Source organism: Leptodactylus fuscus, chromosome 5 (assembly GCF_031893055.1).
Source record: "Leptodactylus fuscus isolate aLepFus1 chromosome 5, aLepFus1.hap2, whole genome shotgun sequence".
In the NCBI taxonomy this organism is placed as follows: Eukaryota; Metazoa; Chordata; class Amphibia; order Anura; family Leptodactylidae; genus Leptodactylus; species Leptodactylus fuscus.
In genome coordinates this window covers 17,006,038-17,031,275 of record NC_134269.1, presented here as the reverse complement: position 1 = coordinate 17,031,275, position 25,238 = coordinate 17,006,038, and the positions used below count along the sequence as shown (strand labels likewise).

The 25,238-nt window shown below is 43.6% G+C and overlaps 1 protein-coding gene across 1 annotated transcript in view; it reads right to left on the bottom strand.

Moving 5' to 3' along the window:
* Positions 1 to 5,174: 5,174 nt before the first annotated feature.
* LOC142204436 (A.superbus venom factor 1-like) overlaps positions 5,175 to 25,238 on the bottom strand; it is a 46,358-nt gene continuing 26,294 nt past the window's right edge. Inside the window, exons 18-37 of the mRNA XM_075275748.1 lie at positions 23,587 to 23,719; positions 21,691 to 21,776; positions 20,521 to 20,660; positions 20,100 to 20,312; positions 18,312 to 18,378; positions 16,208 to 16,294; positions 14,302 to 14,508; positions 13,922 to 13,997; positions 13,467 to 13,626; positions 13,292 to 13,387; positions 13,056 to 13,206; positions 10,092 to 10,255; positions 9,813 to 9,971; positions 9,364 to 9,423; positions 8,120 to 8,210; positions 7,836 to 7,881; positions 5,920 to 6,007; positions 5,751 to 5,840; positions 5,320 to 5,425; positions 5,175 to 5,236 (exon numbers count right to left, since the gene is read on the bottom strand). Of these exons, the coding sequence (XP_075131849.1) occupies positions 5,175 to 5,236; positions 5,320 to 5,425; positions 5,751 to 5,840; positions 5,920 to 6,007; positions 7,836 to 7,881; positions 8,120 to 8,210; positions 9,364 to 9,423; positions 9,813 to 9,971; positions 10,092 to 10,255; positions 13,056 to 13,206; positions 13,292 to 13,387; positions 13,467 to 13,626; positions 13,922 to 13,997; positions 14,302 to 14,508; positions 16,208 to 16,294; positions 18,312 to 18,378; positions 20,100 to 20,312; positions 20,521 to 20,660; positions 21,691 to 21,776; positions 23,587 to 23,719 (2,282 nt within the window). The remainder of the gene's footprint in view (positions 5,237 to 5,319; positions 5,426 to 5,750; positions 5,841 to 5,919; positions 6,008 to 7,835; positions 7,882 to 8,119; positions 8,211 to 9,363; positions 9,424 to 9,812; positions 9,972 to 10,091; positions 10,256 to 13,055; positions 13,207 to 13,291; positions 13,388 to 13,466; positions 13,627 to 13,921; positions 13,998 to 14,301; positions 14,509 to 16,207; positions 16,295 to 18,311; positions 18,379 to 20,099; positions 20,313 to 20,520; positions 20,661 to 21,690; positions 21,777 to 23,586; positions 23,720 to 25,238) is intronic.

Here is a 25,238-nt window from a genome sequence, read left to right as displayed (position 1 = left end):
TAGGCAGGAAAATCACACCAAGAGCTCTTATAAGAGCTAAACTGCTTGAAGAGTGTATATACATCTCTAGTTTGTACAATCTTCTTGCAAATAATTTTCACAAAGTGAAAACACTTAGCAGAGCTGCACACTCAGTTCTGCTGCATCTGATGTAGCAGAACTGAGTGTGCGTTGAACCATGCTGCACACTCAGCTCTGCTGCATCTCTGTGTGTGCTGAGCTCTGCCGCTTCTCCGGGTAGCAGAACTGTGTCGGCACTGCTACATCTGAAGTCGGACCACAATAGAAACTGCTGTGGATGGATCTTAGACTTCACCTCCTCCAGCAGAACCAGCGTTGATTGGCCGAAAGCTGTACACTGGCCAACCAACACTGGTCAATGCATTCCTATGGGAAAAAGTCAGCTTGTGCATATCGCAAGCTGACAAGGATTCCGACCAGATACAGCCCCAAAGAGCTGGGTGAGTAACATTCTCCCCTATATAAAGGTAATCCCTAGCTAACCCTGCCTGTACATCTGTCCCTGTCTCACAGTTCACAGTCCCAAATTAATGTTAAATCCACCATTCGTCTAAATTGGAGGTCACCTGAATTAGCCAGCCAATTCCTTTTTCCGATTTTTTTCGATGCCTCCGTTGTCGTAGTTCCTGTCCCACCTCCCCTGCGCAGTTATTGGTGCAAAAAATGCACCAGGGAAGGTGGGAGGGGATACGAATTTTTACTGCGTTTGCCTCATGGTATTCGATCGGAATCAAATACCTCGAACGGCCTGAATATCTGTTCAATTGAACGGTGTTTGCACATCTCTAGTCATCAGTGATGATGACGAGACACAGTTGACATCAGGGCGGGCTGTTGCCATGTTCGGTGTGCAGGAGGAGGAGAAGAGTGAGGAATTGGAAGAGGAGGTGGTGGACGACAAGGCGACCGACCCAACCTGGACAGGGGTGATGTCTAGCGGGGAAAGAAGCGTAGATCTGGAGGCAAGCGCAGCAGCAAAAAAAGGTGGCTACAGGCAGAGGCATGTCCAGAGGCAGAGGACAGTTGCTTCAGAGAAGCCAGGCCAGAGATAGCAAGGCCCAAGATGTTCCCTGTACGAGCCACTTGCGAAAAACTCCCCCCAATCGAGGCCACGTTCCTCGATGGTGTGGAGATTTTTCAACGTATGTGCGGAGGATAAACTGAGTCCGGTTTGCACACTGTGCAACTCAAAACTGAGTAGGGGCTCTGAGAACTACCTGTCCACCTCAGCCATGCGCTGTCATTTGGAAAGCAAGCACTGGTCTCAGTGGGAGAGAGCAAACGCAGGAAAATCATCATCCGGCATTGCCGCCACTGCCTCTTCCACTGTTTCCAGTGCTGGCGCTGCAGTTCAGACCACCAGCCAGGACACCTCCACATCTGCCTCTAACACTTTGAGGACTTCATCCTCATCCTCCCCTTTTCCTGCATCTGCTCCTTCGCCTGTACCATCATGCGCTTCTTCCCAGCAACTCACCATTTCCCAAGCGTTTCAGCGCAGGCAGAAGTACAGCGCAAGACACCCACATGCCTAAGCCTTAAATGGCCACATCTCGAAACTGCTGGCCTTGGAGATGTTGCCGTTTAGGCTTGTGGAGACTCAGGCCTTCCGTGACCTGATGGCAGCTGCGGCACCTCGCTATGCTGTCCCTAGCCATTTCTACTTGTCCTGGTGTGCCGTCCACTAAGGTCCACTTGAACACTGATGTGTGGACAAGCGCATGCGGACAGGGACGCTACATCTCACTCATGGCACACTGGGTGGATGTAGTGGAGGCTGGGACCGGGTCGCAACGTGGGGCGGCCTACCTCCTCTCTCCGCCCAAGATTCCTGACAGGGGTTTTCACAAACCCTCCTCCTCCTACGCTGTAACATTGACCCTAGCTGTGACCTGGAAGGGCTGCAGCACTGTCGTGGCGTGGACTTTCCTTGGCCACAGATTTCCGGGAGCTCCAGGTCAGTGTCTTACAGAATGTTGATTAAATACTCCACAAAAAATGAGGGGACTGATTTAGGTAGCCAAAGTCACAAGTTATGTGGCCCAATGGCTATAATAAACATGAACTGCAGTGTGGGGTAGGGGTGGGGTACGGGGGGGCTGAAAGGTACTCCCACAGTCTAGTCTTCAGCAAATACCCCTTATTGGTGACAAAGTCCCATTGGTATTAAAGCATGTGGGTAAGTGTAATGAAATGTATGAATATATTAGATCAGGGGCTTACCTGCTGTCGCTGGCTGGATGCGTGCCACCAACACAGCAGCAACCATACTTATAGCATTGGAGGGTGTGAGGAAGTGCTTCCCGCACTGTTCAGGGCAAGCGCACGCGTGTTTCCAAGCACGTGCTTTTGCCACCGGCATCCAGGTATGTGTAATGCGCATGTGTGGGAAAGCCTGTCTGCGTATGCGCTTTCATATCTCCTGTTGGTATCGGTAGAGGAAAGGGCTGAAGCGTAGTGGCTGGGAATGCACGCGCAGTTGTTTCCAGCCCTTCGTCGCTCTGAATACATCTGAAGAACTGTGACAATAGTAGAGGCCTCAGGGAGATACAGTACCAAAGAGGTACTCACTCATTGAGCGGTATTTTATGGAACCATTTAATATCCTCTGATATTAGTCTTATACACTATAAGGTCATAATTTGCAGATTTTTCCGGTAATGGGTCTGATATATTGTAGTCTCATGTAGCTGATGCAGCCCCAGTTACAGGAGGAATGCAGTCTCCCCAACCATCATGTGACTGCGGAACCGGAAGTGAAGCTGAATCATGGCGGCTCCCATAGTCCTGTACACAAAGCTCATTGGGCAAGGCAAGGCGGGGACAGTAATAAATTGTCCTTGCCTTCTCAATAGGAGTTTTAGACAACTCCCCGCTTCTGCAGCTGCCTGATGTCCTCACGTCCATTACATGTAGCAGAGCTGTACGTCTATCTTCAGTCATTCTCCTGACTCTGCAATTTCTGGTGTAAAAAGTGTCTATTGAGAAATTTCCATATTATCCAATCAGATGAAGACAAAGAATAGCAGATAAAAGCTTTATTGGCAGATCACATTAGTACTATAGTTAAAAGGAGATGGACGAGGGAAGGAAGACCTGAGAATTCCTGATCTTATGGAGGATTTCCATTCATCTCCAGATTCTCAGTGACAGCAAAAGAAATCTTCTCACCATTTCCTATGTTTTGGATTCGTTTTGCCACCGCTCGATCCAAGTGTCTCTTCCAGTCATGTAGAAATAGCTAAAAGGAGGAAATATAGAACATATCACATTATAGGATTACATGTATCTCTATCAGACCCCGGAGTATAATAGGATGAGTCCCAGGGGAGGTGAGTAAAGATAATAAACAGTAATACTCACCGTTCCCCGTCTCTCCTGGTCATGACGCTGGGTCTTAGGTGGACAGGAGATATAGCGGCATGGGGAGTATAGCAGTTTATTATTTTTCCTCACCTTCCCTGGGACTCCTCTTATTATACTCTGAGATCTGAGGAAACCCCAGAGTATAAGCGACCAATCACACAGCGGAAAATGAAGAATTGGAGGCGACATCTGCCTTGGATTCCCCTTCGTTCTCCATTCACCGGTTACCTGCGGTGTAATGGCGTAGCCAAGCATCGGCTAATATAAGTATACTTTATGAGTCCTTTCAGCGGTCTATTTGAGGGTGTGCACATAAGTACATAGCTCATTTACCATAAAGGTAACTCTACTCTCTCTTAAAAGGGTTTTCTAAGAAAACAATATTGATTATCCATTCTAGGTTAGGTCATCAATATCAGATTGGTGGGGATCAACAAAAACCAAAAACGTACCCTACCAAATATCAAAGTGCCGCTAAAGAGTAAACATAACAACCAACGAAAACATGAGACTAATGCAAAAATATATATAAAAAGTATGAAAAATATATATATATTTATTGATAATAATTTATTGATGGTGGGGGATTGACACCTGAGACCCTACACCGCTTCGCCATTCTTAGCATCTACTATAGAAAGAACAAAGAAGTTCTGTTCTGTGTAGTGTCCATTCAGGGTTATAGCATGTCAGCTTTTATACAACTTATGTCTGCAGATCTGCCATAACTCAGCACCGCCACTACACAGAGAACAGAGCTACCTGCTTTTGACTTGGTATCCGTATACCGACTGCCGAGCGGCAAGGATCCTGGATTTGGAACCCCTACTGATTGGATACTGTCAACCTATCCTATAGATAGATTTGCTGGAAAAGCCCCTTTAACCAGTGGCGTAACTAGGAATGGCGGGGCCCCGTGGCAAACTTTTGACATGGGGCCCCCCCGCATTCCTGCACGCACTATTATGCCCCATAGTGGCCCCTGCACACAGTATTATCCTCATAGTGGGCCCTGAACACAGCATTATGCCCCATAGCAGCCCCTGCACACAGTATTATGTCCCATAGTGGGCCCTGAACACAGTATTATACCCCATAGTGGTCCCTGCACACAGTATTATGTCCCATAGTGGGTCCTGCACACAGTATTATGTCCCATAGTGGGTCCTGCACACAGTATTATGTCCCATAGTGGGTCCTGCACACAGTATTATGTCCCATAGTGGGCCCTGAACACAGTATTATACCCCATAGTGGTCCCTGCACACAGTATTATGTCCCATAGTGGTCCCTGCACACAGTATTATGTCCCATAGTGGGTCCTGCACACAGTATTATGTCCCATAGTGGGTCCTGCACACAGGGACGTCACAGCAGTAGGCCCGAAGCCTGTCTGGAGCCTGGAAAGAGGTAAGTAACACTGTTTTTTATGTTTCCTTATCCAATCATTATTCTCGGGGGTCTGAAAAGACCCCCGAGTACAATAATAGTGTTTGTGGAGCTCGTGGAGTCACTGGCCGATCCCAGCCCCTGCCACGATCGGTAAATAAATACGGCCCGTTACCGGCGTGAGTAACTCCAGAGCCAGTAATGTCCTATTTAAAAATAAAACAAGGCAGCAGTAGCGACTGTCGCCTGCCCCCTAATGTCCAGGGCCCTGTGGCAGCCTCTACCCCTGCTACCCCGGTAGTTACGCCACTGCCTTTAACCCTTGACTATATTACCACCTATTTAGTACATCTATTATTTGGAGACTTACCCTCGGCACGCCAACACACACCATTATATCAGATCGTCCTCAATAAGTTACTGTTCTTCTCCACCTGGTAGAATTTAGTGTAGCCGTTTTCTACAAAAACATGAGAGGTAAAATCTGAATATAAAATATATAACACATATCATGTTAGTAGAAATATCCTCTATGTTACCTACCGGGGGCGTTATACTCATACACAGTGACAGATCCGGGCTGGATGAGACCAGCTCTATAGATCTGCTGGACATTCAATCTGATGGATTCATCGTGTTTGTGTGAGATCTGTCCAAGGTAAGAAAATAAAAGATGAAATGATTTTTTTCATACTTTATGTTTTTCAAACATCATAACATTAGTAATACACAACAATGCCCTGCGGCCTCTTCTAGGGTTACCACTATTTAGAAAGATGAGGCTTTACATTTTATCTATTGTGGAGATCAATATCCTTAGACGTCATGGTAAAGTGACCTCAAACACACGGTGCTCCATAGCTAAGCCAAGTACTGAGACCCTGATTTATATTGTGAAGAATGTATATATGTCACATGTCTAATATTTATATATATGGTTATCCTGAAGCCTGAGAGTAGCTGATACGCCATACCTTATCCAGGTAGATGAGGAGTATTCCCTTATCAGCCGCATCCTTGTTAATCTCATACTTGGAGCTATTTTTGTCCGCTTCTCTGTTCAGCTGTAAGAAGATGGATCATATCTCATCCATAAAGACAATACAATGTCATGTAAGAAATATATTAACCAATGAATCTCACCCTATTGAGACTTTTAATATCAGGGACAAATCCGGTCATCATGGAGATATCCAAGATAGACATGGTGGCATCCTTGTCTTTAAGATGTCTACAGAGAAATGATGGTAGACTGATAGCAGGTGACAACATCTCGGAGACGACTTGTAGATACGTCCGCCGCTATAATATCACTGACATTACCCAGTTACTCAAAAAACCATGTCTTTACCATTGCTACAACCCATCCAGAATCTTCCCGTGATCTCTAACCTCCTGGAATACTTGTTATATACTCTAGCTGTCTCTCTGCTCCCTCTCTACTATCTGGTTTCCTTACTGTACATACTACAGGAACTGCCCTTACCAAAGTGCCAAATGATCTCCCAATGTCTAAATACTACTCTCTCGGTTTTCTTCCTAAATCGCTGCTTGACCAGAGTATCATTCCTTGTCTCTATTGATTCTCCTCTTCCCCTTGGTGATGTGGAGAGGGTGGACCTCGTTTTTCTCTTCAGTGTGTGTGTATATGTATTTTGTATTATATTGTAGTTTTCAAGACTTTTCTTGAGCTGCACCAGTTCTCTAGAATGGGCTACACAAGACAGTCTGGTGAATTCTCTATAACAGCGGTTCTCAACCTGTGGGTTGACCAAAACACAGGGGTTGCCTAAAGCATACCTCCCAACCGTCCTGGTCGGTGGGAGGTATGTCCCGGTTTCAATTGATCGGCACCCGGAGGACGCCGATGAGTTGAACACACAGGCGATTAAAGCAGGAGCTGTCACAGCTCAGCTCCTGCCTTACCACTGTGCTTCGGCTTCTGCATGTGTCGCCGCGATGTGATGACGTCACATCGCGCCTACAATAATACGAGTGAGCCAGACTGCGGAGAGAGTGGCGGGGGAGCGTTGGAAGGTGAGTATGTGTTTTTTTTTTTAAACATTAAGGTGGAACATAATAAAGGGGCCCATGAACCTGGGGGCAGATGAAGTGGGGGGGATGGCATCATACTGGGGCAGATGAAGGGGTGGGAACGGCATGACACTAGGGGCAGAGATGGAGGGACATAAAACTGTGGGCAGATGAAGGGGGGTTACGGCATGACACTGGGGGCAGAGATGGGGGGGACATGACACTGGGGAAGAGATGGGGACATGAAACTGGGGGCAGAGATGGAGGGGGGACATGAAACTGGGGGCAGAGATGGAGAGCGGGACATGAAACTGGGGGCAGAGATGGAGGGGGGACATGAAACTGGGGGCAGATGAAGGGGTTATATGAAACTGGGGGAGAGATGGCGGGGGGGACATATAATGTACGGGTGACTATAGGAGGATTATACTGTGTGGGAGCACATGAAAAATGAATGAGAACGGGCGGAGTCAACATAAAAGTGGGCAGAGCTAAATTCGCCACGGCGCGCTGCATGCGCCGCACATCTTGTCCCTCCTTCTGATCTTCAAAAGTTGGGAGGTATGCCTAAAGCCATCAGAAAATACATATTTCCGATGGCTTTAGCCGCTGAGAAGTCGCGCTACTGTCTGCAGCAGCGCTATTCAGCTGGAACGCACACCGTTATGGACGTGCATTACAAACTGAATGGGGTCACTGCAACATGAGGAACTGTATTGCGGGGTCACGGCATTAGAAAGGTTGAGAACCACTGCTCTATAGCCTCAGCTTTAAGTGTAGATAAAGCTACATCTCCAATGACAGACTTTTCACATTCTCCGAGTATGTTCTAATGTGTTTTCTGATGTTCCGTTCCAATATTTATACAGCAGGTCCTGTAAGATATTGGAATGGCCCTGAGCACCAGAACAATAAAAAATGAGGCTATTGTGCCTTGAATTCATTTTGTATTGTACAGTATTTGCATAAGTGTCGCTGTCAACTGAATTCTAATACCTCTATTTCTATAGGAGACGTTTCCTTACCTTACAAAAATCTCTAGTGATGCTGTTATCAAATCACCTTCTGGACCTGCATCTGCAAGATACAAAAAATCCCCAAAAGTAGAAAATGGAAAATGCACAAGTTGTATTTAATATTAGGCCAAAGTATCAGTGTGTAATCCATAACAAGCTTCTACCATACAATACAGGGCATGTCACGTACTCTCCTCTATCCCAACAGAATTCTCAATGTCCCCGGACTCTATAAAACTCTGAAGACGACGTAGTCCAGAAGGAAGGACACTTATTCTGAGCTGTACACTTACCATTCGCTTCTTCAGTCGCTGTCACTGAAAGATCAAAGTTTTTGCCTTCCTTTTCCTTCTCTGATACAGGAGCATAGTAAGCCGATGTCACCTAAGGAGACGAATATTGAAAATTGAGGCGGGGTCTGCAGCTTTACCTCACCTTCCTTAACTCAAAGAGGCAGATTTCTTAAGACTGTCATATTGTATTCCAGTCTTAATAAGGGACCAGACTGGCGCAGGGACAGAGATACTCTTCATAAATCAGACGGACATCCCCGAGCCAGAATGGAAATTTATACCAATTAGGAATGGGAATATATTTCCATTCTAACTTATACCAGACAGTTACCCCACCCATGATCCCAGCCCTGCTCTGCCCACGGTCACACAATGTGATGAGAAAGGTGAGGATCGGGGATTGGGCCTTGCATCAATGTGCACCTCAATATCATTCCTCTAAACCGGTTTTCTGGAAATGTAACGGACGATGCATATATGTCCAAAGTGGTAAGCCACACCACAGCCATTGGGCAGTAGGGGCACGTCACACTACCCAAACATGGAAAGTTTGTAGACTCAAGTCCTGCCTTTGTCCCAAGATCCCCCTCATTTTGATGTTACTGTAGTGCCAACTTTACTCAATGGCGCCCTCTAGGTCGAACTTAGAAATATATATGTCTGTCCTTTAGACCATGTCTAGAGGTAGATACCTATTCATCATGGAGACATCCGATTGGCTCCATATTTATTCTGCAGCAGGACAATGACCCTAAACATACAGACACCGTCATCAAGAACTATCTTCTTAGTAAAGAAGATCAAGGAGATCTGAACGTGATGATACGACCCCCACACTGCAGTGATGTGGACACCATCCAGTCTATCAGAGATTACATGAAGAGATAGAAGGATTGGAGCAAGCCTACATCCACACAAGATCTGTGCTTAGTTCTCCAAGATGGCGGCAAAAACAACCTCCTTCCAAAAAACTATCTGCAAGTGTGCCAAAAGGAAATGATGGAAGACAAAGGGCAGAGGTCACACCAAACATTTCTTTTTTCTTCGTTCACTTGTATTTCTGAAAGCATTTTGCCTAAAGTTTTAGCACAGTACCATTTGTGTGTCACCAGATGATCTACTTTTCAAAACAACATGACTGCCCAATATTCTGTCACGAGAGGTCTATCTATCCTACACATGTGATATTTAGTCAGTAGTTGAGGCTTAGTATTGGCGTTACCTGGCTACAAACATGACCTTACCATCATTGTCCCTTGACCTTTGCCCTTGGCTTTCACAGTAAACTCTTTATTTGTTCTGATCTGTAACATAAAGTTATACAATTACATGTACAGGGTGGCCATAATATAACCTCAGGTGTTTGGAGTCGTGTGCAGGCTGACCCAATGGACGGAATTGCCTGAAAATTTGTATGTGTGCTAATCAAGGCATGGGGAAACGGATGGCATGATAATAAAAAAATAAATAAAAATTTCATACAAAAACTCCCCACCAGGGGATAATGTAGCACTGTACAGTGAGCGTGCGACACAAAACCCGTCTGTCGATACTTGGGGATGTCCCATTTGGACCACCGACTAGCATGACTGTTCAATGTGGCCGCCATCATGCATGGTGGGCATGGCCATCCTATGCAGAACGTGCTCGACGCTTGCGTGCGTCTCTGGTGAGATGTTCCCACAATACCCACCACAGTAGAATGCGCCACCAAAGCGTTATCCACTTTAATGTTGTACGTTATTGGAGATGGACTTTCTGGGAGATTGATAGACACTTCCAGATCCATCTCACTTAAAGATGCGATGTCTGTTTTATATTGAGCCAATGCCTGGAACATCACAAGTGCAGCCTGCAGAAGACAAGAACAATTTATAGAAATTTGATGTACAGTTCACAAAAAAGACAACACACAATACCTACAATGGTTCATCCAGTAATGAAGAAGCCAAAAATGATTGGCATTGCTTACCTGAGTGGAACCAGAATCTGCTCCAAAAAAGTTTTGCTCCTTTAGCCAGCGCACTATTGGTCCAGCATGATCAAACTGCTGTAAGCGCGAGTAAGCCAGAAGGGCGTAAGATGTGGCCTCAATAGTGACTAACCGATCCCCTGGATCGTTCCACTGAACCTTGTCTTGTGAAGGAAAGACAGGGTAAGCTATGAAAAATAATGCAGCTAATAAAGGTAACATCATAACGGTAAGATATACAGAGAGATTCACTCATCATACAGGGAGAATCACTCATCATACAGGGAGAATCACTCATCATACAGGGAGAATCACTCATCATACAGGGAGAATCACTCATCATACAGGGAGAATCACTCATCATACAGAGAGATTCACTTATCATACAGTGAGATTCACTCATCATACAGGGAGAATCACTCATCATACAGTGAGATTTACTCATCATACAGTGAGATTCACTCATCATACAGTGAGATTCACTCATCATACAAGGAGAATCACTCATTATACAGGGAGATTCACTCATCATACAGGGAGAGTCACTCATCATACAGGGAGAATAACTCATCATACAAGGAAATTCACTCATACAAGACGATTCACTGATCATACAGGGAGATTCACTGATCATACAGGGAGATTCACTGATCATACAGGGAGATTCACTCATCATACAAGAAGATTCACTCATCATACAGGGAGAATAACTCATCATACAAGGAAATTCACTCATACAAGACGATTCACTGATCATACAGGGAGATTCAGTGATCATACAGGGAGATTCACTGATCATACAGGGAGATTCACTCATCATACAGGGAGAATAACTCATCATACAGGGAGATTCACTCATCATACAGGGAGATTCACTCATCATACAGGGAGATTCACTCATCATACAAGAAGATTCACTCATCATACAGGGAGATTCACTCATCATACATGGAGATACACTCATCATTCAGAGAGATTCACTCATCATACAGGGAGATTCACTTATCATATAAGGAGATTCACTCACCATACAAGGAGAATTACTCATCATACAGGGAGATTCACTCATCATACAGGGATATTAACTCATCATACAGGGAGAATAACTCATCATACAAAGAGATTCACTCATACAAGACGATTCACTCATCATACCGGGAGATTCACTCATCATACAGGGAGATTCACTCATCATAAAGGGAGATTCCTTCATCATACAAGAAGATTCACTCATCATACAGGGAGATTCACTCATCATACAGGGAGATTCCTTCATCATACAAGATGATTCACTCATCATACAAGAAGATTCACTCATCATACAGGGAGATTCACTCATCATACAAGGATATTCACTCATCATACAGGGAGATTCACTTATCATATAAGGAGATTCACTCACCATGCAAGGAGAATTACTCATCATACAGGGAGATTCACTCATCACACAAGGATATTCACTCATCATACAGGGAGATTCACTCATCATACAGGGAGATTAACTCATCATACAGGGAGAATAACTCATCATACAAGGAGATTCACTCATACAAAACGATTCACTGATCATACAGGGAGATTCACTGATCATACAGGGAGATTCACTCATCATACAGGGAGTTACACTCATCATACAGGGAGTTACACTCATCATAAAGGGAGATTCCTTCATCATACAAGAAGATTCACTCATCATACAGGGAGATTCACTCATCATACAGGGAGATTCCTTCATCATACAAGATGATTCACTCATCATACAAGAAGATTCACTCATCATACAGGGAGATTCACTCATCATACAAGGATATTCACTCATCATACAGGGAGATTCACTCATCATACAGGGAGATTAACTCATCATACAGGGAGAATAACTCATCATACAAGGAGATTCACTCATACAAAACGATTCACTGATCATACAGGGAGATTCACTGATCATACAGGGAGATTCACTCATCATACAGGGAGTTACACTCATCATACAGGGAGTTACACTCATCATAAAGGGAGATTCCTTCATCATACAAGAAGATTCACTCATCATACAGGGAGATTCACTCATCATACAGGGAGATTCCTTCATCATACAAGAAGATTCACTCATCATACAAGAAGATTCACTCATCATACAGGGAGATTCACTCATCATACAGGGAGATTCACTCATCATTCAGAGAGATTCACTCATCATACAGGGAGATTTACTCATCATTCAGAGAGATTCACTCATCATACAGGGAGAATTACTCATCATACAGGGAGATTCAATCAAAAGAGACTCTGTGTATCCCCTGCTACGATGATGCAATCTGACTAAAACATATAATGTGCTCCTTGGTATGTGGAGCTTTGAAGGTAGGCATACCCCACACATCTTCACTTAGTCACTGGACTTCTCATCTGGATGGAGGTGTCCAGTGTTGAGTAGTGCGTCTTCATGGCTCAAACATATTGGGTCACCAATTCATTTAAGCAATGACAGATGGCACTCTCAAGAAGTGATATTCAGATGACATGGAAACTGGAAACAACTGGATCATTGATCCCTTCTTGTATCGGAATCTCGGGACAAATCCCTTCTCAGTTGAAAAGTTTCAGGATGATAATTGATACTGTGCAACCTCATCTGGAGAAGTCACCTGTGAGACCTCTTAGACTGGGAGATCTTATTCAACATGTCAAAGAGCTGCAAACAGGGTAAAACTGCATCCATATTGTGTCACTGCCATAGCCCAAAACATACTTGAAGTTCCATATACTGAGGAGCACATTGCACGTTGTTGCGTTTCATCTTGGCGACTGTTATTACAGAATATTCGGGACCTCTTTGAAGTTAATGTCCCTGTACTTTACCACTACCTCCTGCTTGATAGATTATTATCTCCCTTCTAGGTAAACACTTTTGGCTAAGTATCATACTGTAGTGGATTATACCAAGTATTCAGCGCAACTCAGTACCTGCGGATGCAGAACGCAACTTCTCTGGATTGTCTATTGCCCCAGCCATAGCAAGAGCGTAGGAGGTTATAGCAATGGTGTACAGTTTTACGAGACCCGGGTAATGGCCTAGTAGGAAGTTGGTCGCCTTCTCAATGCCGACCTTAAGGTTCTGTAATAAGATATTGAAAACATTCTACATGAGTACCGACATGTACTGGATTATTTCATTAATACATGATGAGGATAAGACTCACGCGGACATGTGGAGAGCAGATCTTCTCACTTTCCAGCATAGCAATGAGGACAAAGGCTGTAAGAGCAACATCATCTGAAGAGCTTTCTACACCTCCCTGGTGACAACATATAATAGAACTAGCCAATATAATAAAACAATAGCTAGAATACGAGTAATCCTCTTCTGATACTCACCGTCATCTCAGCATTATACATGGTGAAGTCTTCTCTGAACCTTCCATCTGACATCTGTCTCTCAAGTATCGACCACTTGACTGCACCGCACAAAGCATTGCTCTCAATGTCCACCAGTGGATGAGCCAGTGCAAGGATTTTGGCGATATAAGCATTTAGCCTGGTCAGAAAGAAAATATGTCAATACTGTCAGTGTTAAATTCAATATAATCTTATACATCGTATGGAAAATTCAGAAATTTGTTGTAATCTGAATTCAGGACACGAGGTCAAGGACTACACAACCGCTTTATTAAGATGTTTTGGCACTGGTGAGATCCTGACCTGATTCATCGCAACATCGTAAAAGTTTATGCCCTACCAGTTGTAAATGTATGGAGATGACTAGGAGAACCCAAAGAGGGAGATGATAATCTGTATCCTCCATACAGCTCTATAATAGACATGGCACTCACCATGTGCAGGACGGTCCGTTTATCCAAGCCGCATAGGAACTGTCAGGTTTGCGGAAGCCAAGTTGATGTTTGTAGCCTGTAAAGATCATGATCAAATCGTTCACTAGTCTGAATGGTAGATACTTTGTACAAGCCTTGTAATTACTAACATATGTATTAGATAGCCACTAATGATGGGCAAACCCTGCAAGGTTCATTGTGCAAATATTTATGAAGTTTGCCAAACATGTGTCTATGGATGACTTTCTGACTTCTTTGCTTCATTATGGAGTCAAGAAGAAAAAAATAACTGAAAAAAACTTTCAAAACTTTTTAAACTTAAATAAAAAAACGTCTAATTTACAAATATGATTTTTTTTTTTTAAATCTTCTTTTCTTACCCTGCTTGATGTTATTGAGGGCTTCAGTTCTTCGGTTCACACCAATCCTACCCCACTGGTCGGTGGCATCGAGGTAAATGGTTGCAATGACATTGGGGGCCATAGTCATCATGGCTTGTTCTCCACTACCTTGTGGAACAGCAATTAAAGGACTGAGATTGGCGCCATCGATTACATCCTCCGCCGTTTGGATGACTCGAGGGTTTCCTGAATTGATTTATAAAATATAATTTTACACATGGGATATAGTAAGTGAGCAATGTAATGTTAGTAAAATAATCTCAAAATGAAGACTGTTATTAGAGATCATAGAAGAAAGACATGAAGAGTTTAATTTTGTTTACCCTCCTGTTTTTGCCTTTTAACTCCATTAAGAACACTGCATTAAAAGGAGTCTGTCACCAGAACCCAAGATATGAACCCAGCCCTCCAGATAGATAGGTTAGAGTCACCTGAATCCAAGATATGAACCTAGCCCTACAGATAGATAGGTTAGAGTCACCTGAATCCAAGATATGAACCTAGCCCTACAGATAGATAGGTTAGTGTCACCAGAACCCAAGATATGAACCTAACCCTCCAGATAGATAGGTTAGTGTCACCAGAACCCAAAATATGAACCTGGCCCTCCAGATAGATAGGTTAGTGTCACCAGAACCCAAAATATGAACCTGGCCCTCCAGATAGATAGGTTAGAGTCACCTGAATTCAAGATATGAACCTAGCCCTACAGATAGATAGGTTAGAGTCACCTGAATTCAAGATATGAACCTAGCCCTAGCGATAGATAGGTTAGAGTCACCTGAACCCAAGAAATGAACCTAGCCCTAGAGATAGATAGGTTAGAGTCACCTGAACCCAAGAAATGAACCTAACCCTCCATATAGATAGTTTAGTGTCACCAGAACCCAAGATATGACCCTAGCCCTCCAGATAGATAGGTTAGTGTCACCAGAACCCAAAATATGACCCTAGCCCTCCAGATAGATAGGTTAGTGTGACCAGAACCCAAGATATGAACCTAGCCCTCCATATAGATAGGTTAGAATCACCCAAATCGAACAACGTGTTCCGACAGGCCTCTTGTTTTTTACGGCATAAGCTGTCGATTTTATTGGATCATTTTCTAGCACATACAACTTTTTGATCACTTTTTATTGCATAGATAAGATTTTTTTTTAGTATCACAGTACTCACCCTATAGCGTATGTAACATTAAACGTTAACAGTTTGGACTTGTATACATGCAGCAATTTTTTTATTTATTAAAAATGGGAAATTGTTTTTTATAACATTTCTTATTCACTTATTTTTATAACATTTTGTTATTCATTTTATTTTACTTTTATTCTTCTTACAAGTCTCACAGGTAACTTGAACATGGGATGAGTTGAGACCCTTCTGTATTGTATTTTACATTTTGCTAGATGCTGATGAGGTCCTGTTTCTACATGGCATGCATGCATGAGGGTCTGGAGGCCATTTTTAGGTCTACTGATGCCATGACAACCCCTCGGCACCCCAACTACAGCGCTGAGGGGTAACATGGAAAGCCAGAAAGTCACTTGGTCACTTGGTCTGCAATATGGATAATGTTGAGTCTACAAGGTATTAAAAGGGGGTGGCCAAACAATAGATCACAATGTACCTGTGGACCTTAGAATGGAGATCACTAGATCTTCATTTTAGGCCACCAGGTTGATCTATTTCTGGTTTCAACACAGAAATGGAAACATCACCTCCTTATAGGTCCATGTTTTAGTATTTACTTGACTAGTTGTTGTTGGGAGAACATAGGAGACTTGTAAGTTTCATCAAATACTATTTGGCAGGACATTGGGGATGGACACCATGGATAAAGAAGACATGGCTGGGGGATAAGGGCAGTAAGTAAATGTTTTTATACCTTCATAAGTCACAAGGATTTCAAAATCTGTCCTTGGTATGATATCCTTCACATCCAGTGGATACACGGCCTCCTCCTGAACACCATCTATTGGAGGTCAAAGCAACATCTATATCATGTCCTGAAAACATTATGCAAAGAGGACCTGCCAACTCTCCTGACATAAGTACTTGTTTTCCTCACAATACAACAGCATTTGTGCATCTTTTCTTTACATTGTGCCATTCTTTCCAAAAATGTTACAATAAATTGACAATTTGGTGTAAAAGAAGCTGTCCCTAAACAGTGTGACTCCGTCAACATGGACTTGACTGTTTAAATTGTGCAGGGACATACCCTAACTGGTAACTCACAGGTATAACAAAGGAACAGCAAGATATAGTATTCTAAGGCCTTAGGCACATGGGCAATATGGCCCAGAAAATCTGGTCTGTACAGCTGATGGATTTAAGGCTCCAACCCATTCATGAGACCCAGACTCTGCGAGTCCCCAGACTTCTGACTGGGTTAGGGCTAGGTAATCGAGCTGATATTTGGACCGTATATTATATCTAGTGTCCTCCCCATGTGCAAGAGGCCTAAGAAAGATTGCCCATTATTAGTAAATATTCATCTTCTACCCTTAACAATCTAACCCATCATAAAAGGGGTTGTCCGATATATATTTTTTAATGTTCATCAGTCTTCATGAAGGAACTGAGAACATAAAAAAAAAAACCTTACTACGTCTCCCCAGTACTTTGTTTTAAGCCGTGACAGATCAGGTCTTCAGTTTACAGGTCTCCACATTGATGTCAGCCATGTTGACCTCTTCACAAACAGCAGCTCACCGCAGTCACATGCCATTTGTGAAGAGGTCACTGCTGAGGTCTATGATTTGCTGCAGTGGTCACCTAGCACAAAAGGGCCATCACTGCTGACATAAGTGGGAGGACCTATGATCTGAAGACCCTTCAGCACTTCAGCACTACCATTAAACACTGAAACAATATGGTAAACGACCCCTTTAAAGGGATCCTATCATTTAAACTCAATACTGTGTAAGCAGCCATTTTCTTGTGGCCGGCGGGCATGCGCAGTCAGCTTTGCCTTAGGCCTGAGGCCTAGAAGTTTCAAGCCAACCCCCGGAAGAAAAAAGACCTATTCCTGAAGAAGGTGGAGGCAGCACTGGAGAGTTGTCTTACAGCATTGGGGACGCCCCCCAGTGCTGTTTGAGCGCTGGGGCCCGCCGCCAGTGCTGTGAGAGAACTCATTTGTGTTCCAGCGAAAACCGGCATTTCTATGGCAATGGCGGCGCGGAGAAGACATCTAAAGGTAGGAGAAGAATAGCCTTTCTTAAGGCTATTCGTACGTTATAGGCAGAAAAAATTTTGTTTAAATGATAGGATCCCTTTAAAGCATGTGTATATGGTAGCAACTAGTGTTGAGCGAATAGTATTCGATCGAATACCTCGCCGGCATAGGAAAGCGTGTAATCGGCCGAACACCAAGGGGTTAAACGCATCGAATTTTTCAAAAGTAACTAAAAGACTACATGTTGCAGAAAGGATGGAGAAAAAAGATTTCCTTATACAGAACCAGCAATGTGAATTAGGTTATGTGTAGTCTCACACAGTGGTGGGAAAAGTAATAATATAAAACTTTTTCTTCCCCAGCATTTTTACCTCTGTCTAAGGCTGGTCTTACACTGCCGCATTGATTTTATGGTCCGCAAGTTGCTGATCAATAACATAGACACCGCAGAAGCCCGTAAACTGCCGCACTCGCCCATAGAGTTCTATGAGCGAGTCCGTGCAGTGCCGCAATTCACGGCCATTACGGACATGTCCTATAAATTGTGGACCAGGTTGCGGCCCGGCCACACCATGGATAAAATATCCAGTGGTGTAAGAGGCTGCATTGAATACAATGTGTCCACAAATGACTTACATTACAGTCGTGTAAGACCAGCCTTAGCCTAAAATAGCAAAATGAAACAAAATTGCGAATCCCTTTAGTTAGAAATATTCTACCATCTTGTGAATACAATTCCAAAGCAGATCTATGAATCTCTATGCTGTTGCCTCCGCGTCTTGCCACAATGGACTGAGAACAATGGACTTACCTTTACCTTTGGCCTGTGGATCCAGTGTCATTTGTTTTACAATTTTGTTAATACGAATTCCTTCTGGCTGTAAGACAATATAAGTAGGTAAATACATTGTGTCTTAGGGTGCATTCACACTGAGTAAACGTTAGCTTATTCTGAACGTAAAACACGTTCAGAATAAGCGGCGTCTAAAGCAGCTCCATTCATTTCTATGGGAGCGGGGATACGAGCGCTCCCCATAGAAATGAATGGGCTGCTTCTTTCACTCCGTGCAGTCCCATTGAAGTGAATGGGGAGTGCCGGCGTATACGGCAAGCTCTGCTCACGCCGGAGCGTACACGCCGGCACTCCCCATTCACTTCAATGGGACTGCACGGAGTGAAAGAAGCAGCCCATTCATTTCTATGGGGAGCGCTCGTATCCCCGCTCCCATAGAAATGAATGGAGCTGCTTTAGACGCCGCTTATTCTGAACGTGTTTTACGTTCAGAATAAGCTAGCGTTTACTCAGTGTGAATGCACCCTTAGTGAGTGAGCAATACAGTGACATCTATGTAACTACCAAGATACAACAATCTAATGGTAGAGTTTGGAATGAAGCCTCAAAGATGCCGAGTCTATTATTCTTGTCCCATCTTTATGGAGGGATCTGCCATTTGGTTTGGAATAATCAATACAACAAGATGATAATAGAGAGGGGGCTAAGGGGGTATAGGGACAGATTTTAGCTACATCACTACATGTAATACAGAATTAACACATATAGGATAGAAAGTGATCGTAAAGACAGATAGCACCGCACCATTATATAGTATGTAGTGAGAATAGATCTGAAATAGAAGACCATTCTATGTGGATATAGGTCTAATAAGTTTATATAAGACTGCACATCTAGTATCAGTAGTTTTACCATATTATACAACCACATTTTTCTGTAATCACACTAATATTATACATGTGAATGTTTCTGTGTTTGTTACTCTTTCACGCAAAAACGACAGAACGGATTTGGATGAAAGTTGGCACATAGATAGTTTGTAACCTGGAGTAACACGTCGGCTACTTTTTATCCTAGTGAATGACATGGCTTCACAACTGTTATGAATTTATGTTCACATACTATATTACACTGCTCTTGGCAGCAGGCTGATAAAGCCAGGTCTGTTATCTCTCTGGGTAAACACTCAGCTAACCCTCAGTCCATTCTGTACATGCAATTGCATATTATCTGATCTGCTCCAGGCAGTGCTGACACACTGGATAGGAAAACACCTTTAATCCATATTGACAGTTTGCTACTTTTAAACATGCTGGAGAAAAGAAAATCTAATTTTTCGCAAAATTCTAAAACAATGACAACTATGAAGGAAACCAGAAGTCACAGAGCTCTCCTCAAGCGGAGCTGAGGGGTATCAACGACACCAACAACACGCTCATTATATGGCGTCCCAGCGAGCTGCTGAGATGCTGAAACAATCACAGGCACGGTGCGAGGAACAAGTTCACTGGCAGGTCAGCTTGACAGCTGCTGAAACGCTGGAGCAGGCGAATCATCAATGCCAACAACACACTTATTATATGGCGTCCCAGCGAGCTGCTGAGATGCCGGAACAATCACGGACACAGCATGAGGAATGATTTCAGCAGCAGGACAGCTTAAGAGCTGCCGAAACGCCGGAGCAGGCAAACCCTCGACGGCAGCAATTTGCTGAATATAGGCGGATCATCGATGCCAACAACCTGCAGACAAAGTCACGGGCAGAGGCTAGTGTAGAGTATATAGATATACTTCATGGTTACTTACAACAACCCTCAGCTTCTTTCTGATACCATCTGACACAGACTGTCCAGACACCGCAGCCTTCACCTCCACATCATGGTCACCCAGACTCAATGGGACAAGAGTAAAAGGGACAACCACAGAAGACTGAGGTCTGATCTCTACAATTTGCCGATAGTTTGCCTTTGCCGTAGATAGACTAGAAAATTCTGGATTGTGAGTTAATTCAGCTCGCACCTAAAATGAAGACATGGAGTATGATGACAATACCGCAGGAATAAAGAAAGCAAATACAGTCCGTATAGAAATTTCGGAATAGACATAAAGGACAATGGACCTCTGTCAGGTGATCTGTATTTGTATGATGAAAATTTAGAAAGTAAAACCAAGTTAGATTCATGAATTGTTCAAAAAAGTTTTGGATCCCTCGGGTGTCATCCTTTACCTTGATCTTGTCACTTCCATAGTTGTACATTACGGCTCGGATTTCCACCTGCTTATCTCTGACCACAGAATATGGCATCCTCAAGTCAATGAAGAAATCCTGCAATACCTGGATCTCATAAGGCTTGGAGACATGAATGCCTGAATATAGAACAGAAACCGTGTTGGTATCATGACATTACATTGAGTCTATTTCATACACATTGGTTTATTCCATGGTTTTTGGTCACGACCTCTAGACAAGGCATTCGGCACAGATAAATCAATCCAGTAGATGTATTAGACGTGGGGGGGGGGGGGGTCTTGGGGCGATGGGGCCATTATATTAGTGGAAACCTCTTAGATACCACTGTCACTTTTAACTTACTGCTAACACCCGCTCCGGCAGCTACTCACTCGGATTCTGAGCGGGTGGGAGGCTTCTGCTATAATCGTATGGCTGTTTGCCTTTAGACACAGGCAGCCACACTGTATTATTATGGTGCGTATTGCCTAGGGGTTTACCCGCTAACATGGGAAAACTCCTCTAGGTTACGACCCTCCGTTGCGGAAACACAGCTTTTTTTGTTGCATACTTCGTTGCATTTTTCTGAGCCAAAGCCATGAAGGATTGGGAAATATCTAGGAAGTTCTTATACTTCTACTTTCTGCTCAATCCACCTCTGGCTTTCACTTAAAAAAATGCAACAAAATCTGCAACAAAAAAGCTAGTCGGCAATATGCGGCCTGTGCCTTAAGGAGCCAAGTTTTGGAGACAGTTTAGATCTCTTACGCATTGTGGGACCAGATCAAAGAGCAAATGTATCACTGAATATACTATGATGCCTACTATAGGGTCTCATGGTCACTCACTTACAGTATTGGAATACAACATAACAACTATTATAACAGGTAACACCAAACAACAGTGTAATAATGGGGGGAACACAGTCAAAATCTGGTTTCAGCCATCGTAAATCTACAGGCATGGGCTCTGCAGAGAGAGAGGTACTGATAGAGTAGAAAGCTACAATGGACCGACTAGGCTTGACTAGTCAATGAGATACTGGAGGAAGCGTCCAGTGGCAATGAACTGGCAACAATAATATTGTTTGTGTAATATGACCACCAGGTAGCAAACCCCTGACCTTATAACCCATTATTGGAAGAACACTTTTTTGCAGGTTTCTACCTTTATTTTGAGAGAGACTCACAGCCATGACCTCCCAAGTAGTGATAGAATCCTTCAAGGCGACATCAAGAACCTTGGTTGAAATTCTAAAGAAATGGAAAATGCATCAGTAATGAAGATCTAGAAATGATATAATCAAGGCCGTCTCTACAATTGGAAGTGCGCTGCGAAGCCATTGAACAGGGTCCTATGTCTATCTAATAGCAGTGCACAAAGTGCTAGACAGGGCACAGTAAGGGTCGGTTCACAATAGTGTTTGGGGACTCCATCCCCCATTCTGGTTAAAAACAGGTGGAGAAAAAGTCCGGCAAGCAGAACTTTTCTCGAGTGATTTGAGGCAGAAACTGGGCAGAAAGCCAGTGGACCCCATTATAGTCTATGGGGTCTGCAGGTTTCAGCAGGTAACCACTGATAGGGTTTTCCATTTTTTTGGTCCCAAGTGGACCTAAGCAACGGAAACCCCAACGCAAGTGTGAACCAAGATGGTGCCCAGAGTGGACCAGAAGCCAAGGCAATATGGTACATGCGGGTGTCTGGTCTAGGGGTAGGAGGTTTGCATGGTGAATCCAATGCATTTGTCTCCAAGGACGTTTTCCAGATACCTTCAGGGTGTAAAAGAATAGAATGTGCAGAAGAGAATGAGAAAAACTGGACTGGACCACTAGAGAGGTGAATATTCTGAGGTTCTCAAATTTATACTATTGCTTCATTATTATTGTTTATCTAGAGGAGTGATTCCCAAAGTGGTCCAGGTGGACCCCCAGGAGTCTCGGCCGCGACGCAAATTTCCCTTGTTAGATTTAATCCTCACATTTTTTGACGAGTTTTGGGAATATGGTAGAAATGTAGCAGCAGGCGGTCCACCGAAACCAGTGAAATTTTGAAAGCGGTCTACGAGAAAGAAAAGTTTGGGAACCTCTGATCTAGAGACATGATATGGACTTTGGGGTCATGCCCAATAGCTGGCAAATAAGATGCCAGACAAATGTAGCACAGCTGCCATATTCTTGGCACTGTTGAAGAGGTGGGTGATACAACTGGTATTTGTTAATAAGGCAGAATATCAAATAGCAAATGATGTGGCCAGTCCAGGACATTAAATACTGCATGTGCTGATAAATCCAGAGGTCTAGTCTGGGGACTGATACATTTAGGAGGTTTGGTATGGTGTCTGAGCAACTTAGATGGTCTGGTCTTGGGTTTGATACACGGTACACTGTGACGGAACCAGGAGAGGTGATGGAAGGTGAGTATGAATGTTTATTATTTTTTCACACCTACCCTGATTATATTATTACTATTCCGGCCTCTTCTGAAGAAAGATTCATGGGTGACAAACCACAAAAATTTCAGATTCGGACGAACTCAACATCTTTTGAAAATTCATAAGAAACCCAGTTCCTTGTGAACCAATCTGCTCTTGTTAGTTACATATTTAAGGGACTGGCAAAACCAAACATAGTATAACGGGATGGAGCATGTCATACGCAGAGACTTCTCAATGTCAAAAATGTCTTATAGGATAGTTGGGAGAAGGGGTACATTTTTGGATTCTGCCTTGCTCGGATAGGTCATCAGAATGTGATCTGTGGAGGTCTGAAACCCGGACCCTGCACAGGCCAGTTGTTGCAGAAGCCAATAAGTGCTGAAGCTGCTAGCGGACAGTAATATAAGCAGAGCCCCCTATACAGTGGATGTGGCACCTGTGACACCCCACTAGCAGCTTCCGGCACTCAGAGGCTGCTGCAATAGCTGATCTGCGCAGGGACCAGGTGTCAGCTCCCACAGATCACACACTGATGACTTATCCCATGGAAAGGTCTTCAGTATGAAAAACTAATGTGGGCTGGAAATCCTTTTGACTAGTAATATCCAACCACAAACAATAAGAATTACCCATTCTTGTCTGGTGCTTCGGTCATTTGTTCTACTGTCCAGAGCCAGGACTCAGGATTGTCTATTCTTGAAACAATATCAGCATCTTGGAGATATGCTGCATCATCATCCGCACCTGAAGAAGAAAGCATGCCTTATGTGTAACTAGCCATTTTCTAATGCTTTAGTCCATCTAGAAATAGCTATACTTTATGGTTATTATAGGTCTGATTTACTGGAAGTCTTACAAGCAGTTTTACCCTTTCCTTGCTTCCCATTTGGTTACTATTGTGTCTTGACCTGAAGACGCTCAGCAGAGACTGGTTGCTCCGTATGTTGTCTGAGAATCCCATTGAAAAGGTTGATAATATTATATTGTGTTCCTCAAGTGAGCAGCCTGTATAAAATGATTTGCATGATCAGCTCTAAGTCAGAATGACGTATAAGGGGGAAGGGGCGACCCTCGTATTTACCCTTACAGTATTTGTGTAATCCCCTTTAAGTGTATTGGTGCCCCAGTGTTGCCCCTGTATAGTTGCCCCTCGGTATTGCCTCATGCAGATAAGAGATGATGGACGGCTGTATACAGCGACACTGTCTGACCGTCTCCGAGTTGCTGGTGATAAAGAAACTTTCTCATTACAATCTCTATAGTCTATACTAATAACCTGTTCATAAAATATTGTATGATACAGATCTATTCTGACAATTGTTGTATTACTGTTATTTGTCACTTGTTACTATTGTATATTCCCTTAAAGAATGTTCACCTACCATCTAATTACTTAGAATTAGAGATGAGCGAACAGTGAAATATTCGAGATTCAATATTCGTTTCGAGCAGAGCCTCAATCTTCAACTACTCGATCGAATATCGAATCCCATTATAGTCTATTGGAAAAATGCTTGTTTCAGGGGAAACCACTATTCGACTAAAGGAGAGTCACCAAGTCCACGAGTAGCAGGAGGAGAGTGTTTAGGAGGAGCGCTGTGCAGTTAAAGCCCATGGACCCTATTATAGTCTATAGGGTCCGTGCATTTTAACTGCACAGCGCTTGCAGTTGCGCTGATAAAAAGTAAGCTCCCTCGTAACAGCAAGCTGTCAGCTCTCCCGACTAGCAAAGACGAGCCTGCAGCAAATCAACGCTGGTTCTGCAGCAGGCTCGTCCTTGCTAGTCAGGAGAGCTGGCAGCTTACTGTTACGAGGGAGCTTACTTTTTCTATTAGGAATGTATTGACCAGCGTTGAAGTCTAATATCGGAACAGAATGGAGGCTGCTGTGGTCCGATCTTAGACTCAGCCTCCTCATGGACGAGCCTCCGGCAGAAACCAGCGTTGATTGGCCAAATGCTGTACACTGGCCAATCAACGCCGCTCAATGGATTTCTTTGACAAAAAGTCAGCTCCCTCATAACAGCAAGCTGCCAGCTCTCCTGTCTTAGCAAGGACGAGTTTGCTGCAGAACCAGCATTGATTTGCCGAATGCTGTACACTGTATAGCATTCAGCCAATCAACGCTGGTTCAAAATCGAATATTTACTGCGAATAGCTAGTAGTATTCGATCGAGTACGAATATTTCGAATACTGTAATATTTGATCGAATACCTACTCGATCGAATACTACTCGCTCATCTCTACTTAGAATCTCTTCTGCCTATCATCTCCAGAAACC